General features: G+C 46.4%; 1 protein-coding gene across 1 annotated transcript in view; it reads right to left on the bottom strand.

Annotated features, from left to right (window-relative positions):
* Positions 1 to 16,288, bottom strand: part of SPAG5 (sperm associated antigen 5) — a 643,746-nt gene that overhangs the window by 511,610 nt on the left and 115,848 nt on the right. The window contains exon 9 of the mRNA XM_086955159.1: positions 1 to 13. This exon is cut by the window's left edge and continues 107 nt beyond it. Within this exon, the coding sequence (XP_086811285.1) occupies positions 1 to 13 (13 nt within the window). The remainder of the gene's footprint in view (positions 14 to 16,288) is intronic.

Raw genomic sequence — 16,288 nt, 5'->3', positions numbered from 1 at the left:
AACATGCATCAGCCTAAGGGAAACACAAGATTAAACCTGATCTGTCAGGCATGCATAGGTCAGAGAGAGAACAAGACAAAAGCACATCCACTATGAACAAATTTGTCCGAGTTATAAGAACCAGCAGGAATGCACAGGTTCACTTTGGCACGCTCCCTCTGACTATTACAGGCCGAGTGGCCTTGATCAAAATAGTAGATTTACTGCAGCTTCTATACTACTGCATCAACCTGCCCCTGTATATACCACCGCCACTGTTCTGAAACATTGAGGGAGCAGTAAGGGGTTTTATCTAGGAAACTCCTGTAACATACTAGAACTTCGGAAACTATCTACCGACAAATCAAGGAGGGCTGGCACTGCCCAATCAAGAGCAGTATTATCTTGCTGCGCAGCGGCAATTGATGCCCAGGTGGCTCTCTGGGCATCAACTACCCGACACAGCGGCCATCTCCCCGCCCTGGTCCCTTCGCGCATTCCTCACACTGCTTCACCTATGTAATAAAGAGAAGACGCTGCTGCTGCTCAATATAGCATATTGCTGCTATCACGAGAGCTTATACATCACACAAAACAGATGCACCTGCGCTACTGATAACCCTCAGAGGCACCTCAACAGTCACCTTATTGGAGCTACGCCACTGGGAAGAAGGAGATTCAGGACATCGGAGACTTATATCGTGAAGGTGCCCTGATAACGTTTGCCTCGCTGGTTGAAGGGAATGGACTCCAGCCGGGTCAGTTCCTATTGCATCGTACAATTATAGCAACACTGAGCAAACACTGGGGTCACATGACCTAGGAACCCCCAATGCACTTAACAATACAATACCTACATGTCATGAGGCAAGGCCGATACCTTACAAAATGGCTCACTACCTTCCTCAAGCATCACACAGCGATAGTACTGTGCCCCTTGCAGTTTGAATTGGGAGGGAGATCTTCACCGTCACTACACAAACTCTGAGTGGGCCACTGTATTAGAAGTTCCTATCAGCGTACCACAGAACATGTGCTACTATTTAATACTATATCATGTAGCACAAAAAGCATATTTTACACCGGCCAAAATGAATAAATATTTCAACCGCGAGGACACCGGGTACCCGTAATGCTATACCACGGACGTAGACCGACTACACATGCTGTGGAGCTGTCCACGGCTTGGGGAATACTGGAGAACAGTAACCGATGCCCTGACACGCTGAATGGAAGGCACGGTACCTCTGGAGTAGGAAACGCGTATACAACACATTTATCGCAAGAGCATAAGTCAAAAAGTGACCTCTCGCTTTACCGCTCTGGGGTTAGTAGTGGCGAAACAATTGATTACTAAAAGATGACAGTCCCCTGAACCCCGATGGCATTGGCTTGCAAACACTCAATACAAGTATGGGCTAAAGTGTAAAGTGTTTTGCGCTACACAGAAAGGAAACACTAGGCGTATGTAAAATCGCAAATGCAACATACTGGGACATGATTGTGTGTGATTTGCAGAGGCAAGATGTGGTTATGGATGATATATTGGCACCCATAACAACTGCACAGCGTGAATTAGACGACAAGTTAAAACCCAAGGTACGGAGTAAAGGGAACACCAGTAAAAACACAGCTAGACAACATCAGATGCAGGGCTTGCACTGTGTACTTACTGGCTGCAACGAGAAGGTGAACATGCGCCTACTAAAATGGGGAACAGGAAGAGTTGCTCCAGTTCGAGTTAAAAAGTGTAATATTGTCCTAATTCTGTTTAAGTTGTCCCAAACGTTATTGCCCGCAACCCGAGTTGGCAGATCGATCCGCAGTCCACATACAAGTACAATACCGACGTAGCACCCCAATAACTGATTCCCAACTGACACCATGGATGGAGGCTAAATGAGCTACACACAGTGTGATATCATGACGGAGTGTTTAATATGTACAATGTAATGACTATGCTCAAACTAACTCCACATAAGAGCCGACCTTATGTGCAGCAAAAGAGTGGCTGTAGCCTAAGCAAAAATAAAAGTTGAATGCACAGGTTCAAACAAGTATTCCACCCAAAAAATGGATAACCGGGTTAATGTCCCGCACAGGTCAGACGAGAGGTGAAGCAGATTAATTTGGAAATCCCAAGTAGAACTTGTAAAAGGAACAAACAACTTTGGTCCAGAGCCCAAAAAAAAAGCAGAAACTGCTGCAAAGCATCTCTTCTACTCAAACTCTATATTTAGCCCAAAATGTGGACTGTGAACAGCTGATCAAGCGAGGTGGCATCTCACCTGGACAATGGCAACGCCTTGCTTACTGGAGTCTCAAATAACCAACTGAGAAAGTACAACCATTTACCACCACACTTCAAAAACATTGTTGCCTCTCCGTAAATGCCTGCATTAAATACAAGATCTGCTGCCCCTAACCTTCAAATCAGTTAAATCCAAAGCAACACTATCTGGCTGAAAAGATGAAACTCTCCAATGGCCAAAGCAACACACACAGCAGTGGTATCACTAGACTTGAGACATTAATGTTCAAGTACGAGTAAACAGGGAAAAACAGCCTACTTCTGCTACACACCCAGGACCTGGAACTCCTTACTGAAATATAAGTTGCCCTTCATCACTCCTTCAAGTTAATACGCAGGCTGAATCGCGCATTCAGATACTACAGATGGAAAGTCCCAGAGATCATTAAAGCTAAAAACGAGGACTTGGAAGTGCGATCTCGGCATAATAACCACCGTATAATCTGTCTGCCAGAATCCACTGCTATCTCAAAAATGGAATCGTACATAGACAATCTCTTACGCGAGCTTTTTGGTCCAGTTTTGTCATCGGTAATGATCGTGGAGAGAGCACATCGCTCACTGGGCCCTAGACCTAAACCGGGCGCACCACCACGTCCGATAATAGCACGGCTACTGAATTATGCGGATAGAGATCCTATATTGTGGGAGGCCAGAGACAAGAGTCCCATATCTCACGGGGGCAACACCTTGTCCTTTTTCCCGGACTACACCCCTGCGGTGCAGGCGGCACGCAGGGAGTTTGTGCCAGTAAAGAAAATTCTTCAATCTGCCTCTGTACAGTATGCTATGTTGTACCCCGCTAAATAGAAAATATCGCATGATGGTCATGCGCATTTTTTTACAGACTCAAACTCAGCTCGGAAATTCACTAAACATATCTGCAAACCCAAGTCACACCGGAACGGGCAGGGTAGCCCAGCTGCCCAGTCAAATCCCGAGGATTCAGAATAGATATAGTGACTTTATCTCATCATGTACATGTTTGGCAGTCTATCGAAAGTATGTTTCATGGTTTTTCCGAGTGCGTTTTTTGGTTCCTGACGAGAGAAGTATTCCTCACTCTGTTATGCTGCATGCTGTTCACGTAATTTGTTTACAGGGCATTTTATATGCCACTGTCGTTCATGGTTGCTGGCACGTAGGTGTGCCACACAGCCTCAGCCTGGCACCCTCACCACATGGTGGGTGCACGCTTCTGTTCCCTCCCCCCGAGTGGGTGATCCTCTATTGTCAGGTGTATGAAAGATTGGATTAAAAGGAGGGAGGGGGGTGGGAGACGTTTTCGACCTAATTGGGAGGTTAGAGTGGGTGGAGGGCAGGGGAGGGGGGGATGGGTTTTGTGTTTTTTTAGTGATTTTGCTTTCTGTGCAATTGTTGACTGGATTGGGAGTCGAAGAATATGGTCATTATTATATTTGTTGCATTGCTGTCGCTCTGTTGTACTGGTCTGTTATGGCTGTTCTGCGCAATGGACATATTGAAGTGCTCAATGGGTGAACGCCACAGATTATTAACCTGGAAGGGGGCTAAATTCTCCTAAGATAATACGACAGATCCTGGCCTATTTGTCCCATCATGATATCCATGTAGCTCTGCTGCAGAAAACATATTTAACTAAGCATACGGAGCAGGGCGGATGCGGACTTCTCCCTTGTTGGACATGCCTTGATCCTGAGCCGCCCACCCTCCGGGATGTGGGCCATACATGGCTGTGTAGTGTCCTTGAAACTGCATATTCTTGTTGCTTGTAAGTTAATAGTGCTAATGTCGCTGTGCTTTGTGCCCCGCTTTTTCTGAGACTTCCATACAATAAAAACATGTTTTAAAAAAAGCATACGGAGCAGGGGCTTGCTAGCAGATGGGCAGGCTACAGACTTGCTTCCTCCTACTCGTCCTATGCCAGTGGTGTGCTGATTTTGATCCGGAGAGGCATCGTGTTTACTTCACTCCGGATGCATGTGGATGTGGAGGGGCGCTGTGCAATGGTACAGGGGAAGCAGGGAGGATACTTGGTAACCATCGTAAACATGTACGGACCAATTGTAGATGACCCGGACTGCTTCCTAAGAATGTATGTTAAGTTGAGAGAATGGCCGGACGCGGTAATCTTGTGGGGTGGTGATCTTAATACCTATTTTAATCCTGAGCTAGATAAATCTAATCAATTGTCGAATCGGACCGCTAGGGTGGCTCAAGTTGTACGGAGTGCCATGTTGGAGTTTGGTCTGATGGATGTGCGGAGAGTTCACAACACTTCGGTGAAAGAGGGTACCCATGCTACGCCGTCACACAATTGTTGGTCTCGGTTGGATTATTGGCTGCTGGGAGAGGATGCATCTGACTGGGTATCAGAGGTCACTAATTTACCGCGCACTTTTTCGGACCATAACCAGGTACTACTAGATATTAGTATCTCGACAGTGGTACACCGTCCTTTCACGTGGCAGCTGCGGTCGGAGGCGCTACTGGATCCAGTATATGAGGCTACGGTGCGGAAGGCAATAGGACAGTACTTTGAGATCAATAAGGGATCTGTGGACAGTGCCTCCACTTTATGGGAGGCCTTCAAGGTGACCATTCGGGGAGTATGCATAAGCACCACAGCGGGCATATTAAAAGATCTGAGAACGCAACCATCTAAAATCGAAACTGCACTACGCGACCTAGATCATAATTATACAGCCGCCCCATCGGCAGATATCATGTGCCGTCTACATGAGCTTATACAGGAATATGACACGCTTGCTGAGACTGAAGTACGATACACTTCACGCAGACACACTGCCCGTAGGTATGGCGAGGAGGGGAGACCAGCTCGTATCCTGACTAATAAAATCAGGGATTGTTCTGAACAACCTCATATAAGTAAGATCATTGATTCCGAAGGGACAGACCATTACCACCCGCTTGCTATCACTGAGCAATTTCGCTGATTTTATGCAGAACTCTACACGTCTAGGGGGAGGCTGCAAATCGAGAATCTTGCTGCTAGAAATGAAAAGCCATTACAGTCAAACTGACAGTCCCAAACCCCAACAAACCAATGTGCATTTGGCCTTTAGCATTATGATCAACGATCCCTTACATTAAAACCTGCTTGCTCAGCTCTTCAGGAGCACCTCCTTAAGAGAACACCCAGGAAGGGCAAACATCAGTCTGCCTAACATGTTGTGCTGCACCCACCACATTCAATCCTATCAAACACAAACATTCTGCTTCCATAGCATAACTCTCCACTAATCTTTGTGGAGTGAGTCGTCGGCAACATCCTAGGTAACATAAACCTCTGTTTCACCTGAGGTACCAGCAATAACACAACATATCCAATCAGCCTTAGAAACAGAGCTGCCTGACCACTTGCGTCCGATATACACAGCGGAAAGACCTCTCCTCTAGGAATTCTCTCCAAATGTGTAAATGCCTTCATAAGAAGGATACTTCATCACCACCCTAACAGACTGAAGTCTTTCGTTCAATGAGTCTCAATTTTGGGATTCCTCCAGCTTAAGTACAACCTCATTTTTGCAGCACTATAACAACTGTTTCTGGGAGATCTCCTTTAGAACCATTTACTCCCATGCAAATGCAGGTGTGCAGCCACTACCTTCTGAACACAAAGTGCTAACCAGAATGAAAGAAAACATGAATGGAAGACTGGATCATACTTGAACAATTGGTAAAACTTGGGATGCCCAAGGTCAGCTTATTCAAACTAACAAAATACACAAACAGGTTCATCACTCACTAGAAAAATATGCCTAAAGGGGCTATCAATTCAGCTTTCCTAAGATGTAAGCAACATGGAAGACAAAGCATGACCTGCAGTATTTTTGACTTGTCCTCTCCCTGGATGGTTTCCTATATTGAGGCTTCCACAGTAAGGACTAGCATCTGCCCAATTAAGACTTGAGAGAAGTATGCACAATTGACATATTGCTGGGCAGCATAGAATGATGCAGGTGTGGTGAACATCCCTAAAGATCTAGCTTTTTATCTGGACTCCTTAAACTTTTCCAGTACACAGAATACCGACACTGAGCAAATTCACAACATAAAGGGATTTCCAAAATCTGGAGCTTTACATCTTGAGAAACTTTTTATAATTTAAGGCAAGGGTGACACCCTGTATCTGAAGGAGCGGTAAAGCAGCTATTATACAATACAGTAATTCCCAATGAATCTGTATGAGATACATAGGGAAAGTCCAAGGTTCAGGCATCAATCTGCTGCAAAGTTTCCATCAGGTTATGTGCTTAGTGGTCTACTGCTTTCTCTGTCAACTTCCTCTTGGAATACGGACACTAAATCAATTTTCTAGATGCATTCATAGACCTAAAATTCTAAGGTACAAAAGCTTTTCACTGCTGAGACCACAAATTGGTCTATCTATTTGAAGGCAAAGTTGGAATTGGATGAAGGATCCCTATAACCTTGGTATATGAACCATTGTATACTAATACTCGAGCTGCATGACTGAAGGACCGCAAACCAGCCCGGAGGAGGGCTGGAGAGGTGACTTTGTGGCGATCCAGGAGCCCCACTAGTTGGAATCGACAATAGGGCACTTTCCCCCTGGGTGACGCTTCGACCAGGGGCGCGCAGGCCCGAGATGCTGCCCGAGCCACTGACCAAACCTTGATCCTGGTACCTTCCCTGAATCGAGTAGAGGAGTTGCCGCTTGCCGGGTGATCTCTTGGTGGTCCGGGCCGGCCTCCCACCCTTTGCTTATTCAAGGGCCCTGCCGCAGGAGCTGAGCAGCCCAAGTCATGATTTCAGCACAGCATCTGTGGTAGGTGGACATTCTGTGGCAAGAGCTACGAACGGTGCTGCAGGCCTGGTGCGGAGGACTGTCTCATTCTGTGCACTGCTCTGTAGGCTTTTTGGGGCCCCATTCTACCCGGACTCTGGCCTGTGGTGAGGCCACTGGAGGGGATTTTGTGTTGAGACTGGGCGGCTGTGCCATTGTTCCCTGGATGACAGCCCATGGGCCTGGGTGCTTCCTGGCCCCACTTGAGGTCCATTAGTAGTGCTGTGTCAGGGTGCCTCTGTCCGAACACATTGCCCAACTGCTGGCCCCTCCCAGGTAAACCACCTGGGAGGGGGGGTAATTGCTAGTGCTGCAGCATCCATGGGGCGGCTTGCAGACAGCCCTTATTCGGGGGCACGATCAGTCCGCGTTCGGGGACAGACTAGAGGCACGCAATCCCGGACCCTCTGTCCACCTTTGCACCCCTCCATCCACCTTTGTAGCGGAGGAACTGTAACTACTACAGCAACATCACTTTATTTGTGGACAATGGGCCTCTGCTGGACTCTGTGCTGCTCCTAAGGTCAGTGGTGTTCTGTGTCACGCTGCGGGTGCTGCTTTTCTGGGAGTGGCGGTGACGGACATCTGCTGGTGTATGACTTGGATCTGATCAGTGGGGATCCCTTCGTGGGCTTGACTTTGTTGCCACTGCATTGCTGGAATGAGGAGTTTCTCCCCGTTTAGAGCACTCCACCCCCTTCCTGGTTCCATGCTTAAGACTGCCCTTCTCCCGAGGCCTCCGCACTTAACATGTCACAGCACAAGTCTTGAGGCATTGCATTGAAGCGAAAAATTGACAAGTACACTAAACAGATAACTCTCTCAGACGACAACAGCGAGGCAGGGAATTTATCCTACCGGCAGAGGGCCTCCAGATCGCATCAATCCTGCAGGTGATCCAGGATCTCAAGGACACAATGTAGGGCAAAATGGGAGAACTGGAAGTAGACTTGGGCCTGATTCAACAGGACTTAAGCAACAGTGCACACAGAGTTACTGAGGTAAAGAGCAGGATATCCAAGACTAAGGAAACAGTCAATCTCGAGCCTCACCTCAACCCTGCAGGGCCCAGTGGGGCAACTGGAGGCTCGGTTGGAGAATGCAGAGTGAAGCCCGAGGAGCAACGATCTGCGCATTGTGGGCATTTGAGGGGCAGAGGGGATCGCACCCTCTTCCTTAATTTTTAACTGGTTACATAGCTGGGTGACAGATTTCCATTTGCTTTATAGTCGAACGGGCCCAACGAGCACTGACTGCGAAGCCCCCGGCGAGTGTCCTGCTTCGTCCCTTCACTGTCCAGTTTTTAAATACACATATAGAGCAGCACGAAAGGCAGAATCCTTAAAATATCAATCCTCCCTTGTGATGCTCTTCCCAGACTACACTCAAAGTCCAAACAGCAATGTCACCTCTTTGAGGAAGTAAACCAAAAACTTAAAGCTATGGACATCAAGTACATGCTCCTTTTCCCAGCATGCCTGAAGGTCATCTTTCTGAAACATACCTTCTTTGATGCACATCAGACAACATGGGATTGTATTGCAGATCACCCAGCGCTGCACAAGCGGGGGGGGGGTCCCTTCACAGTCATTGGGTGGGGAAGGTAGCAGGGGCCTTCAGGTGAGTGACAGAGCACCCCGCGGCAGGGACAGCGCCACAGGAATCGTAGCGCCCACACCCTTAGGACAGAGAGATCTCCTAATCGGGATGTGGGCTTCACTGAGGCACGGGAGGAGCCCACTGACTCTGCATCTACTGAGCTTCCACTAACTTTACGGTACCATGTGTAATAATTACGGCCTCTATTAGGGCAGGTGCCTCTGTAGACATAGAAATGGCACAATAGGTTTTGCATCATCACACACACCAAGTCTCCTTTGCTCTTTTCTTTTGTGCGGTTTCATTAGTTTCTAGCAAAGTCTCTTTAGAGTAGGGTTTTGCATAATAGGGGGAGATTCACATGATAGTCTAGCACAGTTGGCTATTGTCCCTAGTTGCTCCACGATGGGTATTTCTAGTTTGCAGAGGATGGGGTGGGAGTTGTGCAAGGGGGTTGGTGGCTGGGGTCTCTTCAGGATTAACCCACTGATGATACATTGCATATATGGTGACCAACATATACACAAGTCATCTGTACAGAGATATGGAACCACACAGTCCCATGCTCGGCAGGTCTGAACACTTGGCCGAGACTCGGCGGTCTGTCTCCCCAGACAAGCTGACACTCTTTCTTGGAATGTCAATTGTATGCTAAAAAATGTTTTAACATCATGTGTGTGGCAATATTCAAGGTGGCTCATAGGTCCAACCCTGATATCCTTCTGTTAGTAAAAACGCATCTCATGGGTAACACCTGTCCCTTTCTGTACCACAGGAGTTATCGCAAGTATAGCATTAGGGCTTCCACCGGGACTCACGAGACACGTCATTCTGATCCATCAACACGCCCCTGTGGTGGTGTAAATTTAAATCCAGTATTTGTGAAGTGCAAACAGCTACCCGAAGGCAGCCCGCCCCTGGGGGCCATCAGGAAGATTAAGCGAGTTATTGCCCAGTCACATGGTGCTGGGCTGACCTGGTGCCAGGGATCGGACCGTGAGTTCCAGAGTTTCAGCGTCATTCGCCCTGGCTGTGGCGCCACACGTCTTCCCCCAGTGTCCAGGGTGTGGCACAACAGCCTTGGCTGCGATGTGGCAGATATGGGCATTTTAGGGGGTTCTTCAATCTCTTTGATCTGCATCTAGGTTTCTCCTCCCATTACTTCTGAGTTTTTGAAGAAGCTGGGCGACATCCTTCGGTAGATGCCTTGTGCACCATGAATTTTGGGGAGTGACCTTGATCGCTCCTTGGTCGGCCCAACTTTACTCTCTACCGTTCTTCACAACATGTACTTAGTTGACGTGTGGGTAGCCCGTTACCAGACTGCTCGCAAATATACGTTTTAGACATGGGCTCGCAAATGCTTTTCCCGCCTGGACCATATTCTCCTACCCTGTCGCGATGGCCACCGTGTACTTATTGTGCGTATCCTGGCAAAGGGCCTCTCAGATCACTCGCTGGTGACTCTGGACCTGGCTTGGGGACAGATGCGCTCTAGGGCGGGTGGCGCTGAGCCACTGGTGCCTCGTGGGAGACGAGTTTTGGGAGACTGGTCAGTAATTTCTGCATGAGAATCCAGAGTCTGGACGGTGTCCTTTGGGAGAGCCACTCTTCGCGGTGACATAATTAGCTATTGCAAGGGATAGAAGGTGGGCGCTCAGGGGAAGATATTGAACCCCGAGTTCCGGACCTCGAGCGACAATATGTTGCAACGATGGTGGAGGCTCTCCTACGCGACTCTTAACACACAAACTCTACTTAGACAAGAACTCGCACAGGAGGCCCACAAGGTATTTATCAATGGGGAGCAGGCCAGTACAATATTACATGGGTTCTGCACTTCACGGGTGCTCCAGTTGTGTAGCTTGAAAACACGCTGGGTCTCAAATAATGGGTAGCGAGGACATTGCAAATGCATTTGCGACCTATGAGGACTTTGAAAGGTCTGATGGCCTCAGGGGACCCTCGCCAATTCTAGGTTGAGATACCAGTGTGGCACCTCCCCCTGGCAGAGTGTGACTCCTTGAAAGTGGCGGTCACCTGCAAAGAGCTCAGAGCGCTTCAAGCGGTCAAAGCACTGGGACCTAGCGGGTATCCTGCCAAATTTTGGCACCTGCTTTCGCCCCAGGTGAAGCTCTGATGAGTGGTGAATAACCTCAGGATCTCATCAGTTGAAACTGTGGTGACCCCGAAACCGAACCTTAATGGCAATAAATTGTGTGGAATGTCTACCGATTTGATTGAATTCAGAGGTTAAAATTTGGGCTAAGATGTTGGCTAACCGGCCCCCAGGAGTAATTGCCCATCTGGTGCATCCGGACCAATCTGGAGTTATGCCTTTCAGGCCACAAGGCACAATATACGCCTAGTTCACAACACCAAAGAGCTGTGTGGCTGACTATCTGGCCATTTGAATGGAGTAGATTCTGTTGACTGGGATTACTGTTTCGGACTTCTAGATCGCTTTGGTTATGGTCCCAAATTTATTGGGCTCCTGCGCCTCCTCTACACTAATCTCCTGGTGAGGTTGAAGGTCGGAAGAGCTATGTCATATTGATTCCCTATAAGACGGGGCACCTGACAGGGATGTTCTCTTACCCCTTTCTGGTTGCCAAGGCCAACCAGCCCTTGGCAGCATGGGTTCATGTAGATGCCCTGTTCCACATATTTCAATGGTCTCCAGAAGTGAGTGATAGAATCTCACTTAACATTGACACTGTTCTGTTATTTTTAGATAACCCACAAGAGACGGGACCTCGGGCTCTACAGATCCTTTGGGTCTTAATCCAAACTCCTCATGAATAGGGCCAAGACCTTCACATAACCCCATTGTCACATGCCATGTGCACCTGAGCTGCAGGTGCTCCCTTTACATTTTAAATAATGGAGAGGCTTCATTACCAATGATAGGCGTTAGGCTTACAACTTACCTCCAACCTCAGCTCGATCGTCTCTTCAAAGATGTCCAATTTTGGTCCTCGCTCCCGCTATCCCTATTGGGTCACTCAGCCATTATATAGATGGTTTACCTTCTTAAACTTCATCAGCTCCAGAAATACCCGTTTGCAAAGCACCAGTCCTTCTTTGTTAAGGTTAGCACTGTGATTCATAACTTGCTATGGAACTGGAGAGTTCCCTTGGATTTCTCTTGATAAATGGTGCCGACATAACTTTGACTGGGGAATAGCTACCCCGACCTCCTCCTCCAATATAGAATCACACATCTTCTAATTGTGAATGATTGGTGGTTTGAGGTGTTTGCTGATCCGGCCTATATGACAGAGGGCTGGATAATGGGTCAGTAGCAGCAACCTCCCTTACTTGCTTTATGGGGTAGCTATATCACCCACTTTATCATCCGCCACAAAAGAAGTGCTGAAGATCAGAGTGGATGTGGCGAAATCCATGGGATGGGCAAGTAGGCTTACACTGGAGACTCCACTGTGGACGGAGACTTGGCTCCCACAGATTGTGGCTCTTCAGGGTTTTTCCGCCTGGGACAACATTGGTATTGTTTTGCTGGACGATGTGCTTAATCATGGGTCTTTGAAGTCCTTTCAGGACCTTCAAGCGGAATATCAACTGCACCGCACCCTGTTTTCTCGGTACCTGCAGCTTCGAAATGTCTCAGTCGTCACTGAATTCTCCCCCTTGGAAGCGAAGATCTTACTTACTAATATTAAGGAAGATAAACTATCCTCCATTTATCAGATGCTACTTCATAATCAACCTGCTCCTATTGTGGAGTGAGGGGACTATGAAAAATCTGGGAACAACGGAGGACGAGGACTGGATTGTGGCATTGGCCGCCCCCAGGCAGGCTGTAATAGCCTCACAGTTCTGTTTAATTCAACTTGGACCACTTCCCCTTACTTACTACACTAGAGCACATCTGTTCTGATTGTGACCAGAAGTTGTCTGTGCTGTGATGATCCCAGATGGTGATTTGTCACACACATTCTGTTACGGCCCTGCTCTTCTGCTTTTTTGAAATGGAGTGCTAGGCGCCCTCGTAACAGCGCTGGTGTGGAAGAGATTGATTCTTAACATATTACGTATAACATGGAAAGTAATGGATGTCAGAGGGCGTAGCTCTGGCTAGGCCTCATCGCTAAGTAAGACATCCCACAGACTTGGAAGGGTACTGAGGAGCCTCGGTTACTAAATAGGCCACAGGGATGGATCATTGTATGGGTTTGGAGTGCCCCATATATGTGGCGAGATGCTGCCCCCAGAATCATCATAAGATATGGAAGGGTTGGGATGGTTACAGGAGGATCTTGCTAGAACCTTGCAAGCTAGGCCATGGTCCATGGATGAAAAAACACGGTTGCATGGGATTTATTAGGATGGGGTTGTGTTGATTGGGTCTTGGGAATCGAGCAATCATGAGTGTTTGGCTTTTTCTTTCTTGTATATTTTTGTAAATATTCTTGATCTATAGGTTTGTTCTGTGCCAACCATGAAGATGTGATAAAAATTAATACAATGTTTTTTTTAAACAAGGTGGCTTTTCTCGTAGGTAAGCAATAGGATTTTGAGAGCTTCTGCAAAAGGGAGAACAGGTGTCTCATATTTCAATTCCTTGGTAAAATAGCAGTCACTTTATGTTGAACATTCAGTTCTTTGGTACAGATTCCAAGTCAAGCTGAAGAGGTGTAGATAGAGAAGCAGCATTTATATACTTTGCAATCAAGTCTACTCGATGGTGTTGAGTCTTAACTTAATTGCGCCACCTGGCATCTTTTAAGGAAATCTTTCAGTCCCAGTCTAGGTTTGGAATATTTCTAAGCGGATTAACCAGCAAAAGGTACAATATTCATTGGAATTTCAATTTCACTAAAAGATTTTCATTAAACACCATTTCAAAATACGAGGCAGATTTTGCTGTAAATTGCATTGGAATAAACATGTAATTAGAATCTATTTGGTTGAATAAATAAACTGAAGAAATAAACTGATTTTCAAGTGAAGCTTTCTCCCGATTTTAATAATGCTTTTCTAGAAAAACATTTAAACTTTAATCCTAACCCTAATTGTTTGTCCCAGTCCGATCTAAGCATGAACTAAGCCAAGTCTTGTTCCTAATCAGATATAGCCTAGTCTAATTGCAAATCTGACCTTCATCCTACTCCTTATCCTTGCTTCCACATAATCCACTAAGCATGAAACAAATTTTTAATCTAACATATACCTAAACCTTACGCTAACTCTAATCCTAATGATAACCCAACCCCTCACTTGCACTTGAAACGACCCTGAATTTGTACCAAATCTAATGTGGATTCTATTTTTCACCTTATTAGCCTGAAGTAATAAAATTGGTATTCAATTTTTCACAGAAGGGTGTTTTCGTTATGAAAAATAATGATAATAAGCAGAATATGAAAAGACTATTCCCCACCCAAACAGTACAAAATGTGGTCATCTAGATGGGTACCGACTCTGCATGTTATCCAAACAGTAGAGAAAATATCCTTTTCTGACCTCAAACCACTCAAATGAAACTAATCTTCACTAGCATTTTTCACCTAGTTTGAATAATATTATTAGCTCCATTCCAACTGGACTAAGAAAAATTAAGATTCCGACTTCAGCGCGTATAACACCGAGCAAACATTTTTTTAAATGGAACACGTGTTCTCATTATCCAAGCTGCCTGAATAAATGAAAAAGTGAAATCTTCACCACCATAGACCAGTTTGATAGCAGCCTTCCATATGAATATACGGGGGTACTAGGTACCACACCAACTGCTGTCAAAGTAAGTAAAATCCTTTTGGCCATCACAACATAATAACAAAACATATGTATTTGTAAAGCGCACGTTCACCCAGAAGGGTATCTTGGCTGAATAACATATATGTTTAATGTCACCACTACAGTGGACGCATTAGTCCACTGAGCCACCAAATCGAAAACAACAAATCCACCTCATGTTGCTAAAAAGGATCCTGTCGCTACTAAAGCTTCCTTAACACAACAAACTGGTGAGAGACCACAATATTATGTATGCAGTAGCTCCAAAGAAAGAAAATAATAAAGAAATACAATACCGAGCAGCCAAGATGCGTTTCGATGTAAGAATACAGTTTATGTAACGCTGACTCTCAAAGTTAATCTCCCTGCATCAACGTCAAACCTTGGTTTGGAATACAGGTCAAAATACATTTGCTGATAGATTGTAAATCTCACTCAGAAGCGTAACATTAAAACCACAATGCACACATCCTTGTTCAAGTCAGATTCCTTCAAAAGACCCACAATGAAAAGTCAGATTGTGTTTTGAGAGTCCAGTTTTGAAACATACTGAAAACAAGCCAGATTTATCTAGCAACCCAGCAACTTTAAAAAAAGCTGACAATGAGCCTCTTCAAAGATTACTTCGTAAACATCCTTGAAACCATCAGGTCTACCAATCCTCCATTCAGGAATAGGAAGGATCCATTTGTGCATGGTTTGCCCCCTGGCCTCAAGAAAAATCCAATATAAAATTGTGCCTTTTAGAACTATCCCTTTTCAAAGCTGACCACTGGTTAATCAGATGAGAAGAGTGAGTTATCAAGAACTGGCGCACATACTGCCATCAGCACTAGAAGGCGACAACCCAGCAAAAGAAAGGTCCTAACACAAAAAAAAGAGAAAAAAAAATTCAGCGACTGGTAACTTGAATTCCCACTCCATTTTTTTAGGTTTCGCCTATTATCATTCGCTTGCGAATGTAATAGGCTAAAATTCAAGTGCTCAATCGACTCGTCAAACCACTGCGGTTTTTCCACAGTGCATGTGAGTCACGTGACCACAAAAGCGGGTCACGTGACCACACAAGCACGTGCATCTTCCTAATCTGCCTGCCACACTTCTCCTCCCCTCGCTCGCACTCCCGCCCCCCCACCAGGCTCTCCCGTCCCCATCCGGCTTCCCTCCGGCCATTTGCCAGCATTGCGAGGCCATTTGCCAGGAGCTCTACCCCGCCCGCAGCTTGTTGCGTTTTGTTTCCTTTCACGGAGCACCGCCCAATTACTGGTTTGTTTCTTGTTTTGGGTTACTATTTCTTCCTGATAGTGTTTGACCAGCCCTCCTCAGAGTGCTCTTTCTTTCTCACTCTCTCCAAGCGCGCTATAAAAGAGGCCTATGAATCTTGTTCTTCTCTAATTACTTTGACTTGAAAGTGAGAGGATTTCATGGTGTGGCTTGCCTGTCCCCCTAACCCGTCCTCGCTTTGCGGTGTGAGCAGTCCCCTAACGGCTTCTTGTTTTAATTATTCTCGCTTGCCACAACCAGCCTCTGACACACACTCGGCTCTTCCACGTTTGCCATAAGGATACACATGCTGACAAGCACTACGGTTGCAAAAGCGCCAGGCTGCCTCTGTCTGTGAGACGTCATAGTCTACTCACCACAGTTTCCCTCTACGAGCGTGTAAATTGCAGGGCTGCGGCCGCTTTCCCTCCAGACAAAATGATCGGGGTAGGCCATTGTATGCTTCTCTTAACCACCACACCCTCAGGCTCTCCATCACTCCTATACCATGTGCTTCTGTGCACTCGTTGCTGCACAACGTCGTCTTTCCTGTGTGACTGTCCCTC

Source organism: Lissotriton vulgaris, chromosome 2_1 (assembly GCF_964263255.1).
Source record: "Lissotriton vulgaris chromosome 2_1, aLisVul1.2, whole genome shotgun sequence".
NCBI classification, from domain to species: Eukaryota; Metazoa; Chordata; class Amphibia; order Caudata; family Salamandridae; genus Lissotriton; species Lissotriton vulgaris.
The sequence above is the reverse complement of the archived record's forward strand: the minus strand, read 5'-3'. Positions and strand labels throughout refer to the sequence as shown.